This window comes from Coloeus monedula, assembly GCF_965178545.1.
Source record: "Coloeus monedula genome assembly, chromosome: 6".
Taxonomy (NCBI): domain Eukaryota; kingdom Metazoa; phylum Chordata; class Aves; order Passeriformes; family Corvidae; genus Coloeus; species Coloeus monedula.
In genome coordinates, this window is record NC_138786.1 from 4,213,004 (window position 1) to 4,239,016 (window position 26,013).

A 26,013-nucleotide genomic window follows, 5' to 3' on the forward strand; every position below is an offset into this window, starting at 1 on the left:
CCATTATATGTTTAATTAAAACCACAAAGGGGTAATAAGCTAGTTAAATTCACTGAAACCTAGCTGATGAAAAGAAGCTTGAGCCAAGTGAATTCTGACCCTAGTTGTAAACCTGAAAAATTGGATTTACTCCCTGCTATGTTTTAGATTACTCTATGGAAGATGGGCATACACATATTGGATTCCAAGATGCCCAGGATTCAGAAAGGGAAGGAAAAACTCTGCAGATGTATCCATTAACCTTTCTCTTTTAGGGTAAAGGGCACATCTTTATGAATATTTATATGTTGAATTGCTAATATGGAAAGCTGTAAAGAGCATATAAAGATTGAGCCTTACTTCCACCTCTCTGAATGAGGTGATGTGAAATATGTGCGGCATCTACATGTTTTTTTCCTTCTCAAAAGGTCTTTAGAGATGCAAATGCGAATAGAATTGTGCTCACCTGCTCCTGTTCTTGGGGTTAAAGTACACAAAAGAGTAAAGTGAAGAAGAGCTGTTACATAAATCTTCCACTGATTTAAGCATTGTGAGAGAGGAGCTACTACTGGAGGAGTTACCTTCCATCCTGTGGCTTCCTGCTGAGAGCAGGTGTTTTATGTACACTAGGCTGACAATTGTTGTCTCTCTGAAGCATTAACATGCTGCTCATAACCAGCTGTTGAAACACATTCATTGGACCACGTTGGCAATTGGAGGAGACTGGCTGACAGTTTGAAACTCTTTAAACCCGAATTTGGACAGTGCAGAAATGTTATGGTCAGCCAGGAGCAGGATGTGTGGGTCCCCCAGGAGTCTGCTCCGACATGCTGAGTTATTCTGTTTGATTGTTTATGACCTTCTGATACAGGCAAAGAACCAGAATGTCTCAAACTTCCACTAAATGCAACTTTCTGAAAACTATCTGCTGAATTTGGGCTGCTCATTAAGAATGTAACTCCCCTAGTTAATAAGACAGTTAGATGTCTACAACATGTTATTAATGTTCATTTGCATGGTTTTCGGTAGTCTGGGTGATGTGTCTGGCTTTTTGGGCTTTGTTTGCAGTTTTGTAATGATGCCTGTGTGCTTTCTTCGCTCCAGGCACTCCCCTCCAGGGAGGGGGCTGGCTGCCCTGATGGTTGCTGGCTGTGGAAAGCTGCCACAGTGTGTGGCAGTGGGGCGGGGAAGAAAGTGGAGGCTGCCTGGGACTGAGGGCATACGGATGGAGCAGACGTGTACTGGGCCTTGGGAGAGGGCAAAGGAGAAGATTTTTTTTTTCCTGAGAATCTAGGAGAAATGTGTTTGTTGTGTGTTACCCAGTGTGCAACAAGTCAATAATTACATACTTGAGAGCGACATCAGTTATTTGTTTCAGATCCGCACAAGCCTGGGCGCTCGGTGGTTTCACACAAACCAAGCACACCAAGAGGACTTTCCACACTGTTATTTAGACACAGAAGTTCAGAGTTGGTAACTTTCCAAGTACAGCCCCTCTATTACTACTGGTTAGTAGTTTCCATACAAGTTTTGTAGTCACAGCTAACTTGTGTGCATGCCCATGGGAAGGGTGCTCACCTGGGCAAGGGGTCGTTTTGACCTATAGGTGTGATATTTTATGTTATAATGGAGATAGTTCAGCTAAGGGATGCACAGACCTTGAGTTTTTTGCCAAGTTGGCAGTGTATAAATAGACATACGAGGACATATTGATTTACTACATCCTTACAGTTTATTAGTTCCAGGATGCTCTTCACTAAGGCATGGTGACTGTTCCACTGATTAAGTGCCCTTTCTTGCTGATTAGAAAAGTCTTAATTAGCCAACTTAAAGTATCTAAAGAATACTGACCAGTCCAGACCTAACATGATTTTGGCATATTCCACATTTTGCAACATGTGGAATTTGTCATAATGTAAGAAATCACTGAAAAGCTGCTGAATTTGAGAGATTAGAGGGAAGAACCTTTCTTCTAAGGACACCGCAGTTAGGGTAATTTGTTTTCAAATACTGTAGTTTCACTCAGGTGGCAGACCTCATTAGTCTAAAAAGCCGTTATCCTCTTGTTTTATTAAAATGTGGTATTTAGAGACTGTGGATTTGGGGATCCCCTGAGCTGAGCTGTTGCTGCAGTGATGAGCATGAGGGAGGGTGGAACTGGACAGGGCTGTGCTTTGGTTACAGCTCTGCTGGGGGCTATCTGGTCACACTGGCATCTCTAGACTTCCACATACCCACAAAGATCCCTGGGCTAATGCCAGCTCAGAGTCCCAGGTTAGCCTTAAAACGTAGCCAGCCCCCATACAGAAAGTCCTCAGAAACCAATGCTTTGTGGATTGCAAATGGTCCACTGGGGAAACAAACCTTTGGCCAAGAGTTGTGGGTGATGAGCCCTGCAAGGACCCCTGCAGGATAGAACTGCAGGATGTGAGTGTACAAGGCGACTTGGTTTTGGAGTGGTAATATGCCAAGGAATGAAGATTTTCTTTTGTCAGGTTACTTTTCAGTAAAGTTAAGACAGTGTTTCATGTGAGGGTGGTTTTTCTGTTGTTTTTGTGTGGATTTGTTGGGACTTTTTTGAGGTACATTTAAGGAGTCATAACTTCACCTTACTCCAGGTGATACTCTTTTCTGTCCTGCTGGCTGTGCTAGCTCTGAAGCCTGCAAAGATGCTGTACTATTTTTAGGTGCAGTGTGGTACTGCCTACTTGGTTTATTAGGACTAGGAGAGAAGCCAGGCTTTTTTTCAGATAGTAGGCAGGTTGCAGCTGTGGTGAAGGTAGATTTTTAGACTTATGAAATGGAAACAAAAATGCTTAAGGTCAATCCTTACAACACATGCCATGGAAATACATAGCTGCTTTGTACCAGCTCTGAGTCCAGCTGTCTTTTACCTGGCAGGCAGATGTTGGGGTTACTTTTTTCTTTATATGATCAAAGAGGGAAGTAAATTTACTAGGATGACCTTTGCCTAGTTGCAGGTACACAAACACATCATAAATGCTTAATGCCTTGCAGCTTGCGTGCCCAGCTGCCATGTAGAAGATGTGTGGAACAATAGACAAAATGTTAATAAATATTCTATACTAATAGAAGGTGTCCGTGTGGGAGTGTTTATTGTTAAATGTTTCAAGCTAGGCTGGTAGAACACAATTACTGTTGTTCTCAGAGTGGTCTGAACAGAAAAATGAAGTCATTTAATTTTCTGGATTTAGTTCCTTTTCCTTGAAATGAAAGGATAGAAATGTTTGGAAGAATCTTATTTAGGTAGTCAGTAGCATAGTGATGTTGAACTTTCAGGCTTTTACTTGAGAGGTTTGAAAGTGTTTAGTATTACATTTTGGTTATATTGGATTTGCTTGCATAGAAGGAATACTTTTAGAATAGAGTAGGTGGTCAATATACGGGATTTGGCTTTTGTGTTTCCCTTTGTAGAAAGTTAATTTGATTTTTCAGCAAGATATTTCATTGTCACAGGTGATCCTTCTGTTCACGACACCTTTTGTGCTGCCTGGTGTCAGTCTGACTTTGGTGATATCAGTGTGTAATCTCTGCCACAGCAGTGAGTCTTTAGTGCTGCATGAGCGATGATATGCCATGTATGGTTTTGCTGTGCAGCCTCTGGGTCTGCCTTTATTTAAACCAGCTGTAAAAAGTAGCATTGGATGGTTTGTAAGTATGGATATTAAGGAAGCTTTCCTGTCTTACCATCCAGGGCCACTCTGGCACTCACAGTTGCACCACATGAGACTTACAGTGCACCAAACGTATTCCTCAAGATGCACATGTGGTGGAGGAGTAGATCTGTGCACTTGAGCATGTTAAGAGCATTTCTTCAAAGTTCCGTGTTTCACAATGCTTAATGCCTCAGAGCTTGGGATCTTGCAGTGTCACTTTACAGTAACTAGGGTACAAGAGCAGTGCCCATGGAAGTGACTGAAATATTTGCCTTGACAGCTGTAACTTGTTCTAGTTTTGCATCCACACAGAACTGTGGTGACAACTGCAAAGTAAGTGTTTCTTTTCATTTGAAGAGATGTATCTTTTCTTTCAGAGGCACTGCTTTTCCTCACCATGGCTTCATCACTGACAGGGGCAGTGCCTGGGGCAGATGCCTGCCATCTTATCTGCAGCACAGTGCCCAGTGCCTGCCTGATTTGCTTTGCACCGAGGACTGCTAAAACAAGATCTCAGTTACTTTCATGTCGCTGTCCAGACTGAGCTGCTTGGCAGCACACCCAGCACAGTGTATCCCACTGTGCACACAGACTCACTTGGTGGTAAGGGACAGCAAAAGGCCAGAGGAGTAATGGCCCGTGATTCATCACAAAATCTCTGTAGATTGAAAATCCTGAAATCTGTGTGATAATGGATGCAGATTTGTTGCCTGTCTCTAAATGCAGCAAGAAGGTTTTCTACAAAGATGCTAAAGCACAGTCTTGCCTGAAGCCATTTTTATCATGAAATAGCACAATGCTACTGTGAAATGAAAAAGCTATGTGCACAAACATAGTCCAGATAGACTGATTTGTGCAGAAGCTTGCTGAATTTATAGTTTTTAGCTGATGACATCAAAATGATGGATCTCTAGACTTTTCCTGAATTTGCATTGTTATTAAGAAAAATTAGAAGTTGTGCCTTGGCCAGACTCACAGATACTTTCCAGAAGTTTCTGTGCAGTAACAGTTTGTTTTTTATGGCAGTGATTTTTTTTCCCCAGCATTTGAGAGGCCTGGCATTGTCGTGTTGCTGCAGCATGTGCAAGGTGAATGGAGCTTCCATCCTTGGACTCCTGTGGTTTTGTGACCTTCTCCCATACAATGTTAAGCAGATGCACAATGTTTTGACTAGATGGCAACCCCAAGTTTGTACATATTTGCAGGGATGCCATCTGTGCCTGCTGCTTTGCCCTGGGACATCTGTTCAGTAGCTCTAAGAGCATCTGCTATAAGTGCTGGTGCTGCTCCTTGAAAGAGGCTGTGGGGCTTCATTTGGCACTTGATCAAGGATGACGGAAGTTGTAAAGTTAGAATGATAACTCTGCTTTATTTATGTTTGAATATGATAAGGAGGATGGTTGCCAGAATTGAATGCAAAAAGTAGTTTTGCTTTAGTTCCTAGAGCTCTTATAGGAGCATTTAATCTGCTTACCCGATTGTGCTGCTGTCTTCATTGTGGGATATTTTAGTGTTTGCTGATAGGTGTTGGGTTGGTAAAGATAAATAAAATAAAGTGCTGTGTACCTTAAGGATATTCTGGAGGACACCTATCCCACAGTTCTTCTTGGGGCTGTGTCTTGGGATGCTATAGTCTGTGAGCTGTCCTTCCTTTGGCCACTTGCATAATCTGACAGCAGTAAAATCTTTGAATGAAACATGATGGTGTTTGCCACAGGATAAGATCACTTCTGTGGGTTGAGATGATGAGTAGGTGAATATGTTTCTTTAATGCAGATGGTGGATTAAGCCAACTCACCTTATAGAAATACTTTGCCTTTTCTCCTTCAGGTGTCGTACATATTCTTATTTAATATTGATAGTGACTTTAACAATTTTTTTTGGTCATTATATCCACAGCAGGCGTTTCCAACTGAAAGTATACTTTCTCTCCTGATCTGGAAGTGGAATGAGCAGTCAAATGTATGGTTTAGTCACTATGCTGGTGACTAAAAGAAAGGGGGAAGAAAAAAAAGTCATGAAACCTAACTGTGTCAAGCTTTATCCTCTCCTAACAATATTTGTGTGTGAGGTACATAGGGGTTGCAAAAACTATCTGAAAGAATTGTAAAACATCTTGAGTCAATTGTGGAATAATACTGTCCTCCTGTGAAGTACATTGCATGACCTTAAAATATCCCAACTTTTTTTTGATATGCATAAAATCAGTCTGAATTTAGCAATGTTTTTCTCTTATACACTGGGATTTGAATGAGAGACTGCAGATAGACCTATAAAAAGCATTTGAATTCTATAATTGTACAAAAGAAGCCAGCAGTAATTTACATGCTTAGCAAATAGGGAAATTCTCCTAGTGGGAGAATTTCAGCCAAGGTCAAATTGTATTGCTATTTCATAAAACACAAGCTTTCTTAATACATGCATTTGGAGAACTTTATCTGTCAAAATACATGTTAACTTTTGATCATGCCTTATTTAAAACATATGAAAGTATAAATTGTTGCTGAGAAATAACAAATAAAACAAGAAACCATCACTCAGTGCTAAGAAGTTGACAAGGAGATTGCTGTCTCGCACCTTTCTTCCTTGAAAATGGTCTGGAGGAGGGTAGCAGGACCCTATCTGTAGGACTGGCTGAAACAGGCATCATGCAGACGTGATGCAGAATCAGAGATTGTCACAATACTCAGGGATCTCTCTTGGGCTTTTGGTATGGATCTCATGGCAGTGTTCAAAGTTCACACTGAGTGGTGATACATATATTCAGATGGTGCCAGATGCTGCAATCTTTTCAGGAACGCTGATTCTTTCTAATCCTTTCAGTTCCTAACAAAATATTGGAAAGTACCTTCAAAACACCTGTTAGACATCAGTTCATTTTCCTGTCTCTTGATGGTAGCTTCTATTAACTTCCCGTCTCCCCATTTTTACCTGTTGTTTTATCATAGATAAAAACTTGTGCAATGGCATTTGAAATTGAAGATGAGATAGCGATTAAAAAAAAAATCCATTTATTTCCTCTGGCTTGACTAATTATTTTCTCACTGGTTGATGATTTCATGCCTGAGTTTGTTTTCCCCCTCATTCGTCTTCCATTCCCCAATTTGCAGTGTAGAACTCCGAAACAGAGCAGGTGCACTTATTTCCAAGAGTGAATGGCCTTTGTGTCATTGCTTTGGAAGAGGCTTCTTTCCCCCAGAGTCTAGTGGAAGGAGGAAAGAAAAGATGTTTGCTGCTTAGAAAGCTGTTTGCATGTGACATATTCAGGTGGAGAAAAGACAACTTCTGAACTGAGAACATCATGGAGTGTGTGTGTAATCAAGGTCTCAGTGTGAATTTCTGCATCTTAAAAAAGTAAAATCAATGCAAGAGTGTTGGTTTACATTGCCTTGTGTTTTTAAATACTTGAGAGAGAGATGTGTTGGGGTAACCCAGCTAGTTTCTGCTGCTGGGATATTCTTGACTGGTGTTTACTGATGTTTGTCTGTGTGTAACTGTTTGGGATTTGCACTTGTTGAAGGGTGACGAAGAATAGGTGCAGAATTTGTCTGTCACCCTCCTTTCCTGCCACTGAAGAGGTAAAACATGGTGTTTAATACAGTCCTGAGGTCCTTACTGCATTAGGTGCATATGTATAAAAATGTTAGCACTGGCTATTACATGAAATTTGAAGTAATCTGTTGTGTGCTATATAAATTAGTCAGGAGATTGGCAACAAGCTCGATGCCTAAGCACCCAGCTGTTCTCAGTCCTGAGGTAACTATTGACACTAAAGCTTGTCAGGTGAGAAGCTTTGCAATTCCCTATGCTGTACAAATAACAGAGCACAGATGTGATTAAGTGCAGTATCTGACTGACCTTTCCAGGGCTGCACTGTTGCCTTTACATTAACAAAGAAATCATTGTGTGGAGAGTGATTAGCTCTGTGGCTATTGGAGATTATGAAGAATGACCTCAGTAAGCAATTTGCTTCCTGCAGCAGGAGCTTGCTTCTCTTGCTTTTGGGCTCTTAAGCCTCTGTGATCAACCATATATATGTGTGTCTGTATATATATATGTATGTACACACAAATACTTTGTGGGTGAGGTACTAGAATGTTATGTACCTCTCCCTCAATTTATTTTTTTGTTAAGTTTTCTGTCTCACTTCCTTTTGTGTTGTGACAGCAGATGGAAATCACAAAATGTTTTAAGTATGACATCACTGACAGTACTTGTGCTAGCGCTTTTATGGCTTGGGAACACCAGCAGCAGTATCTTCTGGATATTGACTATATTGTTACCGAGCATCAAAATAAAGTAATAAATCTTCTCCAGATTTTGTGTGATGAATGTAATTTAGGTATTTTAATGGGTGTAATTGGCTGTAATTAATCAACATTCCCCGACACTATTTAGAAAACCCCTCTTTCACTGCCCTCCTTGTGCCATTATGTGCATGGAACAGGCCAGTTCCTTCACAACAGAAGCCTGATTTTTTTTTTCCACTCTGTACTGCATGTATTTTATTTGTACCTCTGCCTGCTGTGTTTTTATTCAGTGTTGGTTTTGCCTTTACCTCCTTGTGTTTTTCACTTTGTTGCTTGAGTCTTTGATTCATGTGACCCAATAATGCTTTTATGTTGCATGAAAAATACGATGACAGGGCATTGGCAGGATGGAGGAGGGCTTGAATTTCACTTTTGGTGAAGACTTACTGTCTTTGTGTTCCCCCTCCCAGCCTGTTGTGATCTCTTGCACATGTTTCCAGCTAGTGTTTTATCTCATAAGTTTTCTCCCAAGGAACTCTGTTTTTTGGTTATGTTCAAAAACTTCAACTTCATTGGTAAGATCTAACCTTGAAAAAGTGCACAACCCCCATGTAGTGCTTGTGCACACCGGCTGTTAGGGCCTGTGTACTGCCAAGCAGTGTAAAATGCTTATGGGGAAATGAAAATTGGCACTCCAATATTTATTGGTTTGTGTTGCATTTATTTTTTGGAAGTGGATTTCATTCCTGCAATTTTCCCCACCCTACCCCAAATCAGCACCTAGTTCTCAAATGCCATCTTAAATTGGTGTTGGCCAATAGGGGAAACATAACGCTGTGGAGGTAGATGGGGCAAAGGGCTATCTGGACAATCTAACATCTTCACTTTCTTGTAGAGCTATTTCTACTACAAAGGGAGGTCTGCATCACCCTGTTTCTATATACACAGCTTCATTTTGGCAGGAAAAAGGTTCAGTATGATGCAAATACTTGGTGAGGTCAAAGAGGAGACGTCACTATTTACACTGTCAGTGTGCCCTGGAATTCATCCTAGAGAAGGAATTGGCTCCCCCCACACCCCTGTGAGGCCAGTGAATAGCCACACTTTGTTAGCTCTCCTGTGATTCTGACAGCTGTATGAAAGTTTTGATTGTTGGATGCTTTATTCCAGATGTGGAGACACCTAATCCAGCCAGGAGGTTTTGTCCTTCCCTTGTAAAGCTGAACAATCATGGCAGTAACAATAAAAGTCAGAAAATGAGTTAAGCACAATTGCATATAGGGGAGTCCTAAAAATAAACAGTTGTGGTTTTTTAACTGAATTTGCAAGTAGTAAATACAAATTTAATGGCTCCCTGATGGTTTCTTACCTTAATGGCTTTTTATTTGTTTGTGGTAGTGATGTATGTGCCATTCTTTATTTTTCATTTTCTTACAAAGCCTGCAGTCATACAAAATATTTTGGTGAAAAGAATAAGGTTTGGTTTGTTGTAGTTGCACCTGTTCTATGGGTGAAAAGAGGACTTCAGTTTCCTGGGCTAACAAGTGGTACTTTGAACTGTTTTCATATAATTAGTATTGCTGGGTTTGTACTGCTCTGAATGTATAGTCTTACCTCTCTATTTCTTTTAAAAAAATTAATTAGTAGCTAATCCATGCTGAGTAACCTCTTTAGATTGTGGTGTTTGCTTAAAGAAGTCTATCAATTAAGAAAAAAGTGACAGAGACAGTGATTATATCCAAAAGTGGAACTGATTCTTCTTCATGTTTTCAATACAGCTATTTTGAACTGGAGAGCAGTGGCCTGCGGGATGAGATCAGGTATCACTACAGGTTTAATGGGAAGACAAGAACAGAGGTGTTCCCGTACCGCCTGGCAGATGGACAGTGGCATAAGATTGCTGTGTCACTTAGTGCATCCCATCTTCTGCTCCACGTGGACTGCAACAGGTAAGAAAATATCTTCTCTAATTTATACTTCTTTAAAAAATAATCTCTACTTACACGCAGGAATAAAATTGGAAAAGGAGATTTTTTTTTTCCCCCTATAAATACCTCGTTCAAGAAGCATGCTAAACTGCAATAGGATAAGAAAAGGAAAACAAAGTATTAAAATGGAACAATTCATTGTGATTATGAACAAATGTGGAAAAGGTTGATTGCTGACTGGGGAGTATTAAGTGCATCTCTGTAATTTAGGCAGTAGCTGATGTTACGTTTGCCAGTGATTGCATTTAAGTGTGATGGATGGGTGTGCAGTCTGTTCTGTTGTGAACTGCTTCACTCAGCATACCTGAGAACTTGGAGACTAGATAGACACATCAGAGACATTTTAATTTTATTTTAGATAATCGGGCAGTGCACTTTTACTGATTTTTTCCCACATGCTGCCCCATTTGGAAACTTCTGAGAAACTTGGAAGCTTCTTTTTGCATGTCTGGAACCAGTGCTTTTTATTTTCTGCAGAGTATTCTGTCTGTCTTTTCCATTAGAAGTTGTGAAGACTGTGAGATGGCACATTGCCAGGATTTCAAGAAATGAAAAACAGCAAACGTAGAATCTCTCCTCCCTAGAATCTCTCTTGCCTTGGGACTTGATCTCACAATGTATTGTAGACTTCAAACATAGTGCCTGATGAGGAAATTCAGAGAGCTTGAAACTGGGACTTTCAAAATAGTCTTTATGAATGAGGAAAACAAGCCATTACTTTTGTACCTTATTGCACCAAAATGAATGAAAAAAATATCCTTCGCATTCAGTGAGAGGATCAGCAAATGCATTTTGGTATCGTGTCACTTAAATGGATTGGGTGATGATAGCAGATATTTTTTCAGAAGTCTTCGTTTCGTTCAGACAGGCAGAATAAAGTTAGATTAGTATTATAGGAGTCTGCAGTTATTGGAACATTTGAAAAAGTTTAAATTTTGACCCAAGTAATTATGAGATACTGTTTTGAGAGGAATGTTACAATTGTTTTCTGTAACTCCATTAACTACTGAAAAACCTAATCTGAAGGAGTGTTGCTTATTGGACCTTATTTCGACCTCAGAAGCAATTAAATATTCAGAGTAATTTTAATTTCATTGAGGCATGAAATCTACAGTTGGCAAAGATTGTCTGAATTTCAGTAATTTGATTTATTTATCTTCCCATTGTTTATCTGTTATACTATTTCTTTGTTTTCAACAGAATGCCCTTTTTTTTTGTTTACTGGGTTTTGGGACAGGTTCTTTGTTATCTACTTTGAGTTGTTTGTTTGGTTTTTTTTTTCATGAACAGCAAATGTGTTTTAGGAAGACCCTTTTTAGCAGATTGTTTAGCTGGCTGCTTTCTTGCACAGAATGTAAAATGAAGACAACACAAAACGACTGCCTGGTGCAGAATTCTATCCAGGGACAGGAGAACTGCACAGAGTTGTGGTTGTGACCTGATTTTCTCTACAGTAACAGGCAGAAATAGATAAATACAACTATGGAATGAGCTGTGCTGTCATACGAGGTGACAGATATGTACAGCCATCTCTGTCAGGTAGCCCTAAACAGGGCTGATCCATCTAACCGTGTCCCTTAAGGTGGTACATCTTAAGGTTTCTTCCAGCATAAATCCATACCGAGACGTCTCTATTTGGCTGTGTATTCGTGGTGTTTTATGACAACTCCTGTGGAAAAGTAATGGAAATAGTTCTGAAAGCATGACTTGAGGACAGATCATAGTAGAAGTTTAAATGAGAGGGGGAAAAAAAAAGAAAGTCTCTAAGTTCCTGAGTCAGCAGTGGCATCACTGTTCAGTTAATCAGAGAATTTTGTGAATGTTGGTGTTAGTTTGATTATATCTTAACCTTTTCTGTTTTTGCATTCAGAAAAGGAGTCATGTTCAAGTCAAAGTCTTGTTCATCTTGCCATTTTCCTATGACAATGCAGTAAATGTCGAAGCTGTGAAAATAAAGAGCAAGTCAATGAGGGGAACTTCTGAGCACTACTGGAAACCCTAAGCCTTCTTCATGTTAGTGTTAGGGAAGCTGCAGCTGAAAGTGTGAACAGAGTCTAGCATGAAGAGCTGTGGACTCTACATGTAAACACCACCATTCTAGGCTGGGGTGGTGTCTGGCTCTTGGCCGAGTGCAGGATGCCCGGTGAGAAGTGATGCTTCTGCAGACTTGAATGAAAAAGAGGAAACAGGATATGAGTGCAATCAATATATTCACCTGTCCCACCTCCTGCAGAGGTTCGGTGTCATCAGAACAAGAATTTAGCTTCCTGTGTACCTATCCCTAGTTAAAGAAGTTCTCAGCTTTTTGTTTACTGTTTTTGCCAGCAAAGCAAAAAGGGAAAAGAATAAAAAAAAAAGGACTGCCAAAATGAATCCCTTTAATTTCTACTGTATTTCTTTAGGGGTTTGCAACATTGCTTCCTTACAGTCATGCCTGAATTTGCATAAATGCATTACTACTTCTGTTTAGGGCTGTGGTAATGTGTTATATATTTGGACGGCTTTTGTGAGCGAGCGATTTGCTAATGTGTTATTAAAGTTAATCTGTACCTGAGAGTGCACTGCAAGAGTTTGCTTTGGGAAGAATATCCAGTCACAACCTAGTTTTGCTACAGGATCCATGCTGTGATACCCAAAGCTAGTCTCTGGCCTCCAAAAAATGCAGTTGATCAGAAAGCATTGGAGAAAAAGCTTTTAATTTGTAAACAGATAGTCAAATCTACTTTTATTCTTCCCAGCCCTATCGCCTACATTACTCTGATTTGTAAAATTGCTTTGACATTTGTACTTGATTATCGTTTGGATTGAATTCAAAGTCAGCTTGGTTCTTCAGACCTGGATAGGCTAGGGAAAAGTACTTGAGAACTAGCAAAAGCCTGTACTGCTTTAAAGCATCACCTTTAAAACAGTGCAATTGCCTCTGTTCTAATGAGGTGTCATATGGAGGGGGAAGCATATGTATCAAAGGAGGTTTATTTGCCCAAGTACATGTCCTTTTGAAATCAGCTCCTGCTGCTCTTACTTGCTCCTTTTAGTGCTCCTTCAAGAACATGGAGTGGGAATTGTAGTTGAGTTGGATGTTAGAGCTTAGAGCTGCTGACTCAGGAGTCGTAGAATGATTTGGGCTGGAAGGGATCTCAAAGATGCTCTTGTTCCAATCCTCTGCCATGGGCAGGGACACCTTCCACCAGACCAGGTTGCTCCAAGCCCTGTCCAGCCTGGCCTTGAACACTTCCAGGGATGGGGCAGCCACAGCTTCTCAGGGCAACCTGTGCCAGGGCCTTACCTCCCTCACAGGGAAGAATTTCGTCCTACTATCTAATCTAAACCCATCCCTCTTCAATTTGAAGCTATTTTCCCCTTGTCCTATTGCTTTCCTTGTCCAGAATCCCTCTCCTGCTCTCTTGTGGCCCCTTTAGGTACTGGAAGGTGCTAGAAGGTCATCCTGGAGCCTTCTCAAGGCTGAACAGCCCCAGATTTCTTGGCCCATCTTCATGGGAGAGAAGAAAGATACTTCAAAGTCCAGACTGCAAACCTGTTGAATGTCACTGGAGTCTCCTCACTGACTTGAAGAGCTTCTGTGCTGGGCCTAGACAGTAACCTCTAGCCAGGGATGTGTCTCAGAAAACTGACGTAAGAAGCCACGAGTGCACTTGCTCGCATGCTTTGAACATTTCAGTAAGGTTCTGAAAGCTTAGAAAAACGAAAAAACTGCATTAATTATAAATGTACTACTGATGCACAAGTAAAACCTGTGCTCAAAGTAACATGGAAATGAACTTTCCTGCTCTTGGTAAGATCTGCGCCCCCCTGCTCTAGGCAAAAAGGAGTTGTCAGGGATTTTCTGGAGAATGTTTAGATTCAGCTCAAGCAACTGTGTCATTGTCCTTAAATAACCAGTGGTACTAATAAATATTTATATATACATGTGTGTATGATCAAATAAACTCTGCCGTGCATCTTCCCAGATTGGGCCTCTGTTCGTGCCTGTGCTGTCGGGAGATTTGCAACCCCTAGAGGCTGTCAAGTCCTGCAAGATCTGATTTGTCTTCTCTGGGAATTAGTTTCAGCTGTAGAGTCTGTGTTGTTTCCCATGGCACCTGACTGTCCCCTGGGATGCTTGCCCCCTATGACAGTGACAGCACAGAAATATGTTGCATTTAATTGTGTTGAGAAGAGTGAGGGAATAGCATGGAGCCTACAGTTTATGAGGTGGCAGGTACTGTATCAAAATGTATTTATTGAAAATTTATTTGCAAAATAGAGATTCCAAGTTGTTCTCTGTGTGTCTGATTAATCTGGAGAGGTAAGCCTGAAAGGTATTTTATTTTTTTATTCTTTTATTTTATCACCAACCATAGGTACTCACCTATTCAGACAGTATCCATATTCCTTTACTTGAACTCTGTCTGTGGGCATAGAAGGGAGAAAGGCGCTTTGATGAAAAAATTAATGTTCTTCAGTGAAAATCTGTGCTGGAGTGCCTTTTGCTGTGAATACAGCCTGTGGTTTTGATGGATACTCTTAGCTGTTTGATGGAGGGGGTTGGTAAGAGCATAAGAGAATAGATTATAAAACTGGAGCAGGCTTGGAAGTAGTCTCCAACTGAAAAAACATCTTGTCTGCTTCTTTTATGTTAGAACAGCGCATTAGGGAATAAAAAATGCATGAGCAGTGAGAACTTTTTAATTGGAAAAATAAATAAATTAAAGTAACATCCCCCAAATATGGGAATCCAAGACCTCTGAGTTCTTATAAATAAGACATCCTGGCTGCCAACCTGAGGTTTTCAACTAATCTAAACAAAGTTCTATGACTTTAATTAAAGTGTAATAAATTTAAAGAAGGTTAAGGGATGTATTTAAAAGAGGGATTTGCTGCTTTAGTTACTGTAAAACAATTCCTCTTGAGAGGGAAAATGGCGTAGTGGCAGTGCTATGCAGCTGGGTAATTTAGTTTTGCTATTTGAATATGAGTTTGTGACCCAGATTGCTTGTCTGCTCTCCAAGCTGTAGCAGAAGCTGTCAGAGAAATGGCTGCTTGGGTAGAGTGGTGTAATTGTGCATCATGGGTGCACCCAACTTTAGATCTGTGGTATTGTGGACTGGAAGTTAATTTTCACCTACCAGTTTTCCCTTTTGTTTGGGAGAAGGGCTGTAAACTCTTTAGCATAAGAGAGATCTCCAGCTGGCATACCACATCAGCTGCCATCAGTCTCTATCATTACAGTTACTGCAGTTAACTGCAAGGAAATGTTGAAGATACATTCAGCATTATTTTCTTTTTAAAGAAGCTTTTAAATAGCCAGGGTTTTTCACTGAATAGCTAATGCATCAGCAGAACCATAGGACGGGTGTGACCAAAGCCTGAATGATATGTTTTAATCCAGTCCCCAATTACAACGAAAATTTATTTTTTTATCCTAAAAAAATCATTTGAACTCCTTTGTATACTGCATTGAGAGAACTGTGAGAATGCATGAGTGTTTATGAAAGTGCTGAAAAAGTACTACAGAAAAAAAATGGTAACAATCCATATCTGTGCCTGCCTTAGAGCCTTTGACCACCCCTAGAAGGCAGCAATCGCTTGTAAAGGTACCTGGGCACTGAGCTTCAGCAGAGAGGCCTCACAAAGCTCCTGCCCAGCATGGAATCTGCACCTGCTTTGGGCTCCTTTTGGGAGCTGAGCCAGCTGCTGCTGATGTCGGTAGAAGAAGAGCAGAAGTGATTCTCCAGGAGTTTGATTAACGGTCTTCCATAGGAGCTTGGGGCAGAGTTTTAGGGACCTGTGGATCCAGAGTTTGATACCTGCAAAGCCCAACTACTGCTGAATATAGACTCAACAAAGGTTTTTGGTTTTGTTTTCCAGCCCGCCCCCAAAGTCAGAACTGGGGACCTGTGGTGCTTTGTGGTGAATTGTAAATGTAGGTAGACAAGTCGATGGCTTCAATAGGACAGGAATATTGTGTTGTGCTTTACCATTAGCATCTTGCATTTCTTCTATTTTTATGGTCTGGGTGTGTCAGAGAGAGAGGATGGATAATGGTAGAGGGAATGATCTTAAATCAAGACTGGGAAGCCTCAGATAATTTAGTAATTTCCCAAAGTGTGTGGCTAAATTCTCAAGTATTTCTACATTGGTCCAATATACATGTGGACATTTTTAATGTTAAAAGAAATAAACCCTTAAATTGGTGTGGTTAGTTACAAGAGCAGTCTCTGAAAATTTAGCTTGCATATGAAATATATCTGGATATTTTTCTATGAATTTTTTTCAGGAGACATTTCCTGTTACTTGGCTCTATTTTCTTTTTATTTGTTGGTGTGGGGGTCATATGGACAGAGAGGTGGTCATAGTAATTTAAGGGTAAACCAGATAAAGCAAATGTTTTGAGCTTTTTCCTTTCGGATTGTAAAAACAATTATCTTGCTCCAGCCAGGCAGATTAACTGAGATCTAAGAAATAAATGAACTCTTCCATTTGAAGTGGTTAGCTAAACTCTGGAGTTTAGAACTGCAAGTCACATAGGATAATACTGGAGCTGAATTGAGAAAATGATAGCATAATTCTAGTTAAATACTTTTGTAAAAACATTAGGTCTTTGCCAAAGAGCAGGTGAGAACCCCTCTGAACTATTAACAGCAGATTTGAGATTTGAGTCTTCATATAGCAAGTAGTACAGAGCCTTTCCACAAGATCTGAAACCTCCTGAGTGTGGTGGGGCATGAGAGGGCGATTGGGCAAACAGGGCGGAGACTGTTGAGATCTGTGAAACCAGCCCGGAGTTTTATGAAGGGATTTAATACTTGAGGTGTCTTCCTTTGGCACTTTAGCACAGTTACCCAGAAGGTAATTACTTCAGGAATCCAATCTTTACAAAATCCTCAAGTTGACTGCTGGGACGTAGAGACTGCTTGACTGCATTTCTTAAACCTGACAGTTCTCACTAGTTCATGATTTGGTGACAGAAAACTGACAGCACTCTTAAGGGCTGTGGTGCAGGATCAGTCACATTTGTTCCTTGGGTGTGAGGAGCTGGAGGCACGTAGGCTGCTCAGAGGTGGAAGGTGTCAAAGCTTGGAAACACCGAGTGGGGCTCTGGGGTGCCAGGCAGTGGCACGAGGCTCACAGCAGCAGTGGTGTGTGAACAGGTCCAGCCAGGCCTCTGTGGTGTTTGGATGGTCCTGCAGTATGTAAGGTGGTCAGGTAGGGTCAGTGCTGAGTGTGGGGACAACAGAGTTTCTGGTTCTGTGCCGTGGGCATGAGCTGCTTGGCTAATGTGCCAGCTGAGGGAATGGCAAAGGCAGTCCAGCATCATGCTTCAGAAGGAGAGGTGTTTCTGCGAGTTGAGGAATGCTCCATTTCTACACAGGTAAGTGTTTAGTGAGCTAGTTGGTGTAGTTTTTTGGTGGTGTGGGTTTTTTTAATGGGAAAAAAAAGTCAGATATTAGCATAGGCTTCCACTTGAAACATTTTAATGATATGAAGAATCCTTGTTGTGATCTGTGTTACCAATGTAATGATACATTGAAGAAGCACTAAGGAGGAAGATGGTAGTTTGATCCTCGGCACAGGAACATGGTAACATGTAATTGCCAGTCCTGTAACTTGTCCTTGTATCTGAGACCAGGCAGTAAATGAAAGAATCAGTGAAACTGCATTACTTAATTGGGCTGCAAATTTAGAGACATTCTCTTCAGCACATCAACAGTGAAAGCAAATAACGAATAGCTACCACTGTGCCAACTAAGGCAACTCAGACTTTCTCAGCCCAAGATGAATTTTTCTGTGTCACACCAGCTACTTACCTTAAACTTCTCTGAAAGATGTGCCATGCAGTATCCCTGGGGGACAACCCAGTGCAGTCTGCAGTGGGAACTCTCACTGACTAGAGCAAAACCATGCTTTCACCTCCCCAGTGTGTCAGATGTTGTGAGAAATGTGCTGTCCCTGCAGAGTGCTTTTCTGCCTGTCTGCTGGCAGTTCCCATCTAAATTTAATTTCATAACCAATATAATGGCTTGTTCTATGTTTACTGTATGTTTCATACACCTCCCCAGTCATGGCCAATTAGTTATTTATTAGTTATCAGTGGAGAGAGTGTAATGTCACCTTTCAAACAACCAAGACTAAACCGGACAGTTGGAAAATACCATGGGAAAAGGGAGGTGTGGGTTATCTGGTGAACCTGCAGGAAGAACTGAGGAACAGGGAATGAGGCCATGGGTTTAGTGTTACAGAGGCAGTGGCTAATGGGGAGGAGGTGTGGCAGCTCCAGGGAGAGCCGAGTGCCTTTGCGCAGTGCTGAGACAACACCAGGGTGCTGGCATGACTGTGGCAGCAAAGGCAAAGCGAGCGATCCTCAGCCTGCAGTTGCCTTCAGTCACTGCAGCAAATTGGCTCTGGAATATGGATGAGGTTATTTTATGATTATATACAAATCCTTTAGTGGTGACATGAACCCCTTGATGAGATGATCCTGTGACAAGATACACTGTAAAGCAATTAACTTCTCAGCAGATGTGTTTTTGGAAGGGGGGAAGAAGCTGTTCAGTAGAAAGGTTTCTTGTGGCTGACTGAATTTTAAATTTATCTTTTGTAGCAGTGCAGAAAGAGTTGAAATCAAAAGCCTGGTTCTTCTCACAATTGCACCTATCTTATTGTACTAGATAAATCAACTTTGGGTTTGAGAGGAGCCTGAGACAAAGGAAAAACAAAAGGAAAGACAAAGGCTGCATATATTTTGTGAAGAGGGGCTGTTCCAAAGCTGTAAAAGCTTATCATGCCTCAGGTTCTGCTGTAACTGCCAGAGTGAAGATCCGTGTGCTGCGGGTCTTGGGCCAGGGATCAGCATACCCCTTTATGTGGCAGGCAGGTGAAATAGAAGCAAAGTTTCAGCGCTGCCAGTTCTCACTCAGTAAATGCCTTGTGACAAACCCCAAAAGCAATCTTAGATTTTTTTTATTTTTTCATGACAAAATGAAGATGGAACAAGCCATTTAATTGTGGTTTTACCTCTTTGTTCTTGCAGAATTTTATTTTGGGGTTTGTTTTGCTGCACAACCTTCTTTGTGCCATTATTTTGATGCACATTCTTCCTCTTTTGCTTTCTGATGTAAGATAGGCTTAATTGGTTACTACTTGTTTCACAGATACTCTAATACAGTTTTTTTGTCTCAGATGTATCTTGCTCTAAGGGTTTCTTGTTTAATTTGTGGGAGAGGAGCTTTTCTTCTTTTTATATCTTGAAAGAACCCATTGAATTAATTTGTTCCTCTTATTTCTAGAATGTGCTTTTAATTGCTTAGACTTGGTTTGATGATATTTTGCATCTGGGATGTACTTGGAACATTTGGTTCATCTGAGATGGGGTTTTGGTATGATATTTGGTATGGTAACAAAGGAGTGTGCTGTGCTTTTAGCTTTCTTGTTAACAGTTTGCTTTATTCAGTGTTCTGGTTTAGAACCTGAGCTTCAAAGCTTGCTGAGGTTAAAGGGTGTCTTTTAGGGACCCTATGAATTTTAGTATTGTCTCATTTATATTTGTCTCCTTGACTGTAGTGGTGTAGAGGTTTGGTCTAAAATACTCACTACTGTTTCTGTCAGGTCACAGAGGAAGCTGTAATCACCCCTTTGCAAGAACATAACTTCCGGGACTATGCTTGCTAACCCATGACAAGTGGATATTTGTGTGCACCATAAAAACCCTACTGCTATGTGTTTTATGCTCCAGTAGCCAGATAGTAATAGTTACTCACAACTGGTAGAGATGCTAAAATGCCTTTGGAGAGTCAGATATTTGTTTGAAAAGTGGCATTTGATCTATGTAGCTCTCAGCTCTATTATAGAGATGTTTAAAGTCCTGAATTCACATTAATCCATAGAAGTTGTGCACACTGATTTTTATAAGAAAAGTCTGTATATGTAGATGACATTCACCTCAGCACTTCAGAGGAAGAATTCTTTTGACCTTAAGTTCTTTTGAATATGGCAAAAATCATCATCTTCACCAAAACCTGTGACAAGGACACTGCTCTTGTGCTTCTGCTACCTGTAGATTATGGACAAGTTTTATGGGCAATGCCAGGGCCAGGAGCCACATGCTATTGAGCTCAGATTTACCTGAAAGAAAAAGGTTGCTGTGTGGTTTAGTGCTGTTAGGCAGCTGAGCACCACACAGCTGCTGCCTCTGCAGTGGGACAGGGAAGAGATTCAGAAGGATGAAAGTGCAGGGGGGAAAAGGTGTGTTGAAATAAAGCCAATTTAACAGGTAAAGCAAAGCAAAATAAAGAATTCACATCTCCCATCAGCTGGCAGGTGTTTAGCTGTTTTCCTGGAAAAAGCAGGGCTTTGTCTCACATCGTGGTTCCTTGGGAAGACAAATGCCATAACTCCTAACATCCCCATCCCCCTTCTGTTTTCCCCCAGCTTGTATTGCTAAGTGTGATGTGGTATGGCATGGGGTATCCCTTGGGTCAGCTGGGGTCTGCTGTCCTGGCTGTGCACCCTCCCAGGTTCTTGTGTGCTCCCAGCCCCATTGCTGGTGGGGCAGTGTGAGGAGCAGAAAAGGCCCTGACACTGTGCAAGCACTGCTGAACATCAGGTAGAACCATGGGTGTGGTACGCACACTGTTTTGGTCACAAATCCAACACATGGCACTATACCAGCTGCTTTGAAGAAAATGAACTCTGTCCTAGTCAAAAGCAGCAGTTGCCAAAGCTGAGAAGTGTGATAACTTTTTGGGTATCAAACCAGCTGTCTTGACACTAAAATCCCTGCTCTGGATCCATCACATGTAAGATACAGTTGACCTCATAGTTTGGCTATTTTTTTTTCTCTGCAACTTTTGACAACCCTAAACAAATGGCCAAATTTCAACTCTGCTTAGTGTCTCGCTCAACCTATTTTCTGGGGTTTTTGCACCTTCAGAAGTGCTGTTTTTGTTATATGAAGATGGGTAAACACTGCAGCCTTGTAGACAGGCTGTTAGGGCATAGACACTCTTTACACTGTTGTTGTCAGGAACCATTTGTATCTGTTTTGTCATTTGCAAAAAAGTTCATAATATTGACCTTGTTTGTAAAGGTGTTGCAATCTGCCTCAGGTTCTCCAGATGAAAGCTGCCATAGAGGCAACAGATGCATTTCTGTCCTTCATGGGGCCACTGCTGCGTCATATAATGGGTTCAGTCCTCTGCTTTGCGTCGATAATGATGATTTGTTTTAGTTTAGTGCTTAAGAAATGCTGATCAAATTCATGGATCTATTTATAGGAAACTAAAGAGCATGATATATTTTGTAATGAAAGCCCCACACAGGCAGATAATATGTCTGTGAATTCACCCTTACTCAATTGATGTGTGGAGAATAAACGCCTAAACTTGATGGTGAAATGTGTTGTAACCATCGTCACTTGCGTTTGTGACGTTTCCATTTTGTTAGTTACTCTGAATTTTTCTTGAATGAAAAAAAGGAGAATTTTTAAAATAGAATTTTGTTTAGGTGAATTTTTATTTTTAAATTTGGATTTGTATTTGGAATAATTAAAATGAATAATGAAATATATAATATGAATAATGAAAAATAGAGTACATTAACTTTCTCTGTGATTATACAGGAAAATCAATGAAATCATGTGGGTGACAGACCTTGAAGAGAACATAAACTGAGTATGCACTCTTGAGTCTTTTACCTAACATATGCTGTTACTGGAGACCTATTTTTTTTTCTCTGAAAGCTGTACAATAACTTGATTAAATAGCTGGCAGTTACTATTGTATATTCAGAATTTAATAAGAAAAGGCTTTCCTCATACTCCAAGATTTTAATCTAAATTGCTTTCCTCTGTTAAGTGGTTGTGAACTCCTATACTATGGCAGAGGAGATAGCACCAAAAAAATCAAAATTTCTCTTGGGAAGTTTATTTTTCTGAAAAAAACCCACTGGAAACAGAGTGAATAATTCAGTTAAAGTTTTTCCAGAACTGAAGGCATGTCAAATAATGCATCCTATCTGTAAGCACTATCGAGAAAATCCAATCACATTGGTATTGACACATTTTCATTGGGAAGCATATAGAAAATGGGTTGAAAGAGAAACACATAAAGATACCCTAGTATTTATTTTTAGAATAAATTCTTAATCTCTTTGGAAGAACAGATAGAAAGACAAATGCCAATATTGCACCTTAAAGCTATGAACTGATACAATCAATCAAACAGTTTCTCTATGCAGGTGGGTTCAGAGAACATGTTGGACAAACTGCTTGAAGCTGCTGATTATTTTTATACAATGGGCTGTGTTAGGAGGCCTCGCTATTTCAGAGGTGTACTACGTTTTTGCAGGCTCAGCTGGAGATGATAGCAAGGGTCAAAGGTGGTCAACACCCCTGCAAATTAGGTTAGGAGAAAGATTGATGCAAAACGGGGAACTTCCTTCTCTCCTCTGACTTTCTTTACAGAAGTTGAGAGTGCTGTTTCAAAGACTGCCATGAACAGAACTTTTCTATACCCTTCAGTACATTTAAAGGATCTGAAGATCCAGATGGATGTATACAGGGTAATGAATGGTTGCAAGAGAGTGTAATTTTTGAGCATCAGGCTTTGAATTGCAAAAGTCTGTTTTGATGATTCACCCTGATGTCAGGAGGGGCTCCTGTGCAGCTGTTGGAGGGGCCTTCAGAGAGTGATTCATTTACTGTGAGATGAATCACACCCTAGAAACACTTCATGAAATAAGTGAGCCTAGAGAACTAGCTCCACTGTAGGTATGAACTTTTGAGACATTTAAAATTGGGTGTGATGAATTCAACACCTGTTTTCTACATGGAAATTTATAGCTTCCCTCTGAGGAGGGACCCCAAAAAAAGGAAGCCCTGGGCTTTTATACCCTCACAGTCTAAATCTCTGTTTTAAGCCTGATTAATGCAGTTCAGGGCTGTGTGTGCTCACAAATTCCACAGAATATTCTGAGTTGGAAGGGACCCACAAGGACCGGAGTCCAGCTCTTAAGTGAATGGCCCATAAGAGGATCAAACCTTAAACTCTGGTGTTATTTAGCACCATGCTCTAACCAGCTGGGCTAATCTCAGGGTTTTCATATGCAACCTGCAAGCAGAAGAAGGCATGTTCCTATTTTAGTAACCTACTCATATTTTAGACATGGAAGAATTTGAAGACCTCATGATTTGGTGTGGTGCTTTGTAGTGACCGTTGAGTTGCAGTCTATTTTATGGTTCAGAATTTTAGGCAGTGGCACCTCCTGATCAGTCCATGTTGGCTGATGTATCCGGATGTGAGCAGACATAAAGTTTATTTTCATGTTCTGCATGAATATTGCAGCAATTTCAAAAATGCTTCTGGCATGGCAAATACTGTATGTGTGACGTAGAGCTGCATCTCCACAAATGTGGAAATACTCTTCAAGTGTTAACTTTTGCTTGTGAAAGTTGTGTGTAAGAAGTCATCTCCACTGCAAGAGACAATTCCATGTCACATTTTTTCCAGAGGGAGTGTGACCCAGTGTGTGAGGCAGTGAAGAAGCCTCAGTCATGGCCAGTCTAAAGGCTTAGATCTTGGGCAGAGACTCCGTCTTTGTGATCTTGGTTAATCAGCCTGTCTATGTTTCAGTCTGCACATGTACAAAATAAGGGTATTTCCCTTTTTTTTTCTGTATTAGATATATACCTTTATACCATTGTATATTTACACAGTACAAAGATGCTAAAAATAATTTATATTGAGTATGTGGAAGGGAGCTGTCTCCTTGTCCAACAGAGCTTGATTTCTAGAGAAGTTCTTCCTCTATGCAGACCAAGATATGTGTGTGTATATTAGGATGCAAATATTTTAATTATGCTTCCTTTCAGGAATCCACTGATTATTTTATAGATTTTCTATTTTCTGCATATTGTGCTCATTATGGCAGAGACGCCTGTTTGGAATGTGTCCACAAGAGAGGTGTTTCTGGTGATTGCACAAGAATGCTTAATTAATCAAAGCGTGCAGATAGGGTAGAAATACAGATACAAACCATGAGAATATAATGGGTATTTTTTGATTAACAGGTGTTTTTCTTACTATATTTTGCTATAGTTAGTGAATGTATTCTGAGTATGAGTGTTTCAAGACAGTAGGATTGGCTCATTGTTCTATTAGCCAGGTTCTATGGTTTAGCTTCTTTGAAATATGTTGGCACAAAGTAGGGGCAAATCAAGCTTTCTCCTGGAAAGTGAGTGCAGCAATCATAAATCTGAAAGCCTGAAGTACGTAGTAGAGCTTCCATTAACCTGGAGACCTGGGTCTCCTCATGTTGGAGGGGCTATTCAGTCTGCAGCAGTTTTAGTGACCACAGTTCCCCTGAGCCCTCTTTCTGAGCATTCCTTTTCTTGTGAAGTGTATTGTGCATTTCTCTGTGTTGGTATCAAAGCCAAATGTGTTGGAAATTGGTCTCCAAGGAGCTCTAGACCAGTGCTTCATAAGCTGAAGTGTATAATTTAGCTATACATATGCCAAATACAGAGTATTGGTCACATGGGTATAAAGCCATAGAAGGTGACACACCTCAGCCCAGAAAGTCAAGTAAGGGAAAGTGAGTGATGTGGAAGCTTGATGTGGAAGCTTAATATGGGGGTTTTTTTTGTTTTGTTTGTTTGGAGTTTCTTTGTTTTGTTTTGATTTTTTTTTAAATTTTTTTAACGGATGTGCTTTTTTGACCTTTTCAATTTCCCAAGAGTATAGAGGGGCTTACAGGAGTAGCAATATGTTGTGTGTATACTTGCCAGGGCTTTTTTTTTTTTGCTGATATTTAACAGTATACAATAATAAAGTAAATTCATATAGTTTGTAAATCAAATGGTGTCAACCAGAACATCTTTTGACATAAAAAGATAATCAAGGACCGATCTACATCTCATGCGCTCTCTTGACTCCTAAGACTGTTACTTCATGGGCACATCTGTGGAAAAGAAAACAAACTGGCCTTGTTGATGTATGTGGAATAAGGCACAAACTAACTTTAATTAAGCACTTAATTTCAGGTAAGTACCGGCTTCAGAAATGTAATTTGAATTAGAGTAGAACAGTAGAGGAATCTTGAGCTTTCGTGTCTTACTGATGACACTTTGTGAAGAGACTAGGAAGAAGGTCACTACAGCCCTTTCCACGTAGGTTAAATCATCAGAAAAGACAAGATAAGCCACATTAACCTGTCTCTGATTTGTCTTCCTAACTTGCTATTGTTGAACTGTCATATAACAATGTCAGGTTTTGATTTTTTTTTTTAATATGCAATTGCAGATAGATATTGTAGAGTTCCTTTATCAACTTTAACTAGGCCAGGTGAATAAAAATGAAATATTCTTCAGTAAGTAGTGTTGTTGAGCCTGGTCAGCACTGGGATTTTATCTATTAGCAGAAATAGAGTTCTTCATTGAATATCAACTAGTCTTTTTAGGAGATGAGAAATTTTCCAGCGAGGGCATTATTAACTGAAATCATGAATAAAGCTGTGCTATATATACAAAGATAAATTCCTAATATGATAGAGCAGTTTAGAGCACGTGCTCTTAAGGAGCTCGTGCTCAGGGACCATGTCAATTCTTTGTTCCTCGTTCAGTATTTTGCAGCAGTTCTGCATTTGTGTAGTTCAGTTTTGCATGAGGTATGACAGAAGGCCTCTACTTACACTTTAAATTATTGATACAGTGCATGCAAGATTCCTGTAATTCTCAAAACCTGCTTTAAAAGAACATTGTCTTGTTTTGCTGTTCGGACAGGTAAAACAGCTCAGCATGGTAATTTTATAGATAGACCTAATTAAATAGTAGACAGAAGAATTTCCTAGAGCACTGAATGTATCATGCTCATGAAATGTGATGAGTTAGGGCTGATGATAATGATAATAAACTTTAGCAATGAAATTAGGAGTATTACAAGAAGTCTTCTGACTCCTGTACTCACATTCTTAAGCTGTAATTTTCATATCACTGTTTCGTCCTTAGGTTTGAGATCTTTCTTGTTGTTTCTTTAAAAAAATGTAGTGTTAGCCTTCAGTTTTCTATATTGCTTCTGTTTCATCTTGACAAATGGTTTACTCCTTGTTTTGATAAGCAAAAGTGTG

General features: G+C 40.2%; 1 protein-coding gene across 1 annotated transcript in view; it reads left to right on the plus strand.

Annotated features, from left to right (window-relative positions):
* NELL1 (neural EGFL like 1) overlaps window positions 1-26,013 on the plus strand; it is a gene marked incomplete at both ends in the record, with an annotated part of 289,446 nt that overhangs the window by 35,853 nt on the left and 227,580 nt on the right. The window contains one exon of the mRNA XM_082283926.1: window positions 9,685-9,855. Within this exon, the coding sequence (XP_082140052.1) occupies window positions 9,685-9,855 (171 nt within the window). The remainder of the gene's footprint in view (window positions 1-9,684; window positions 9,856-26,013) is intronic.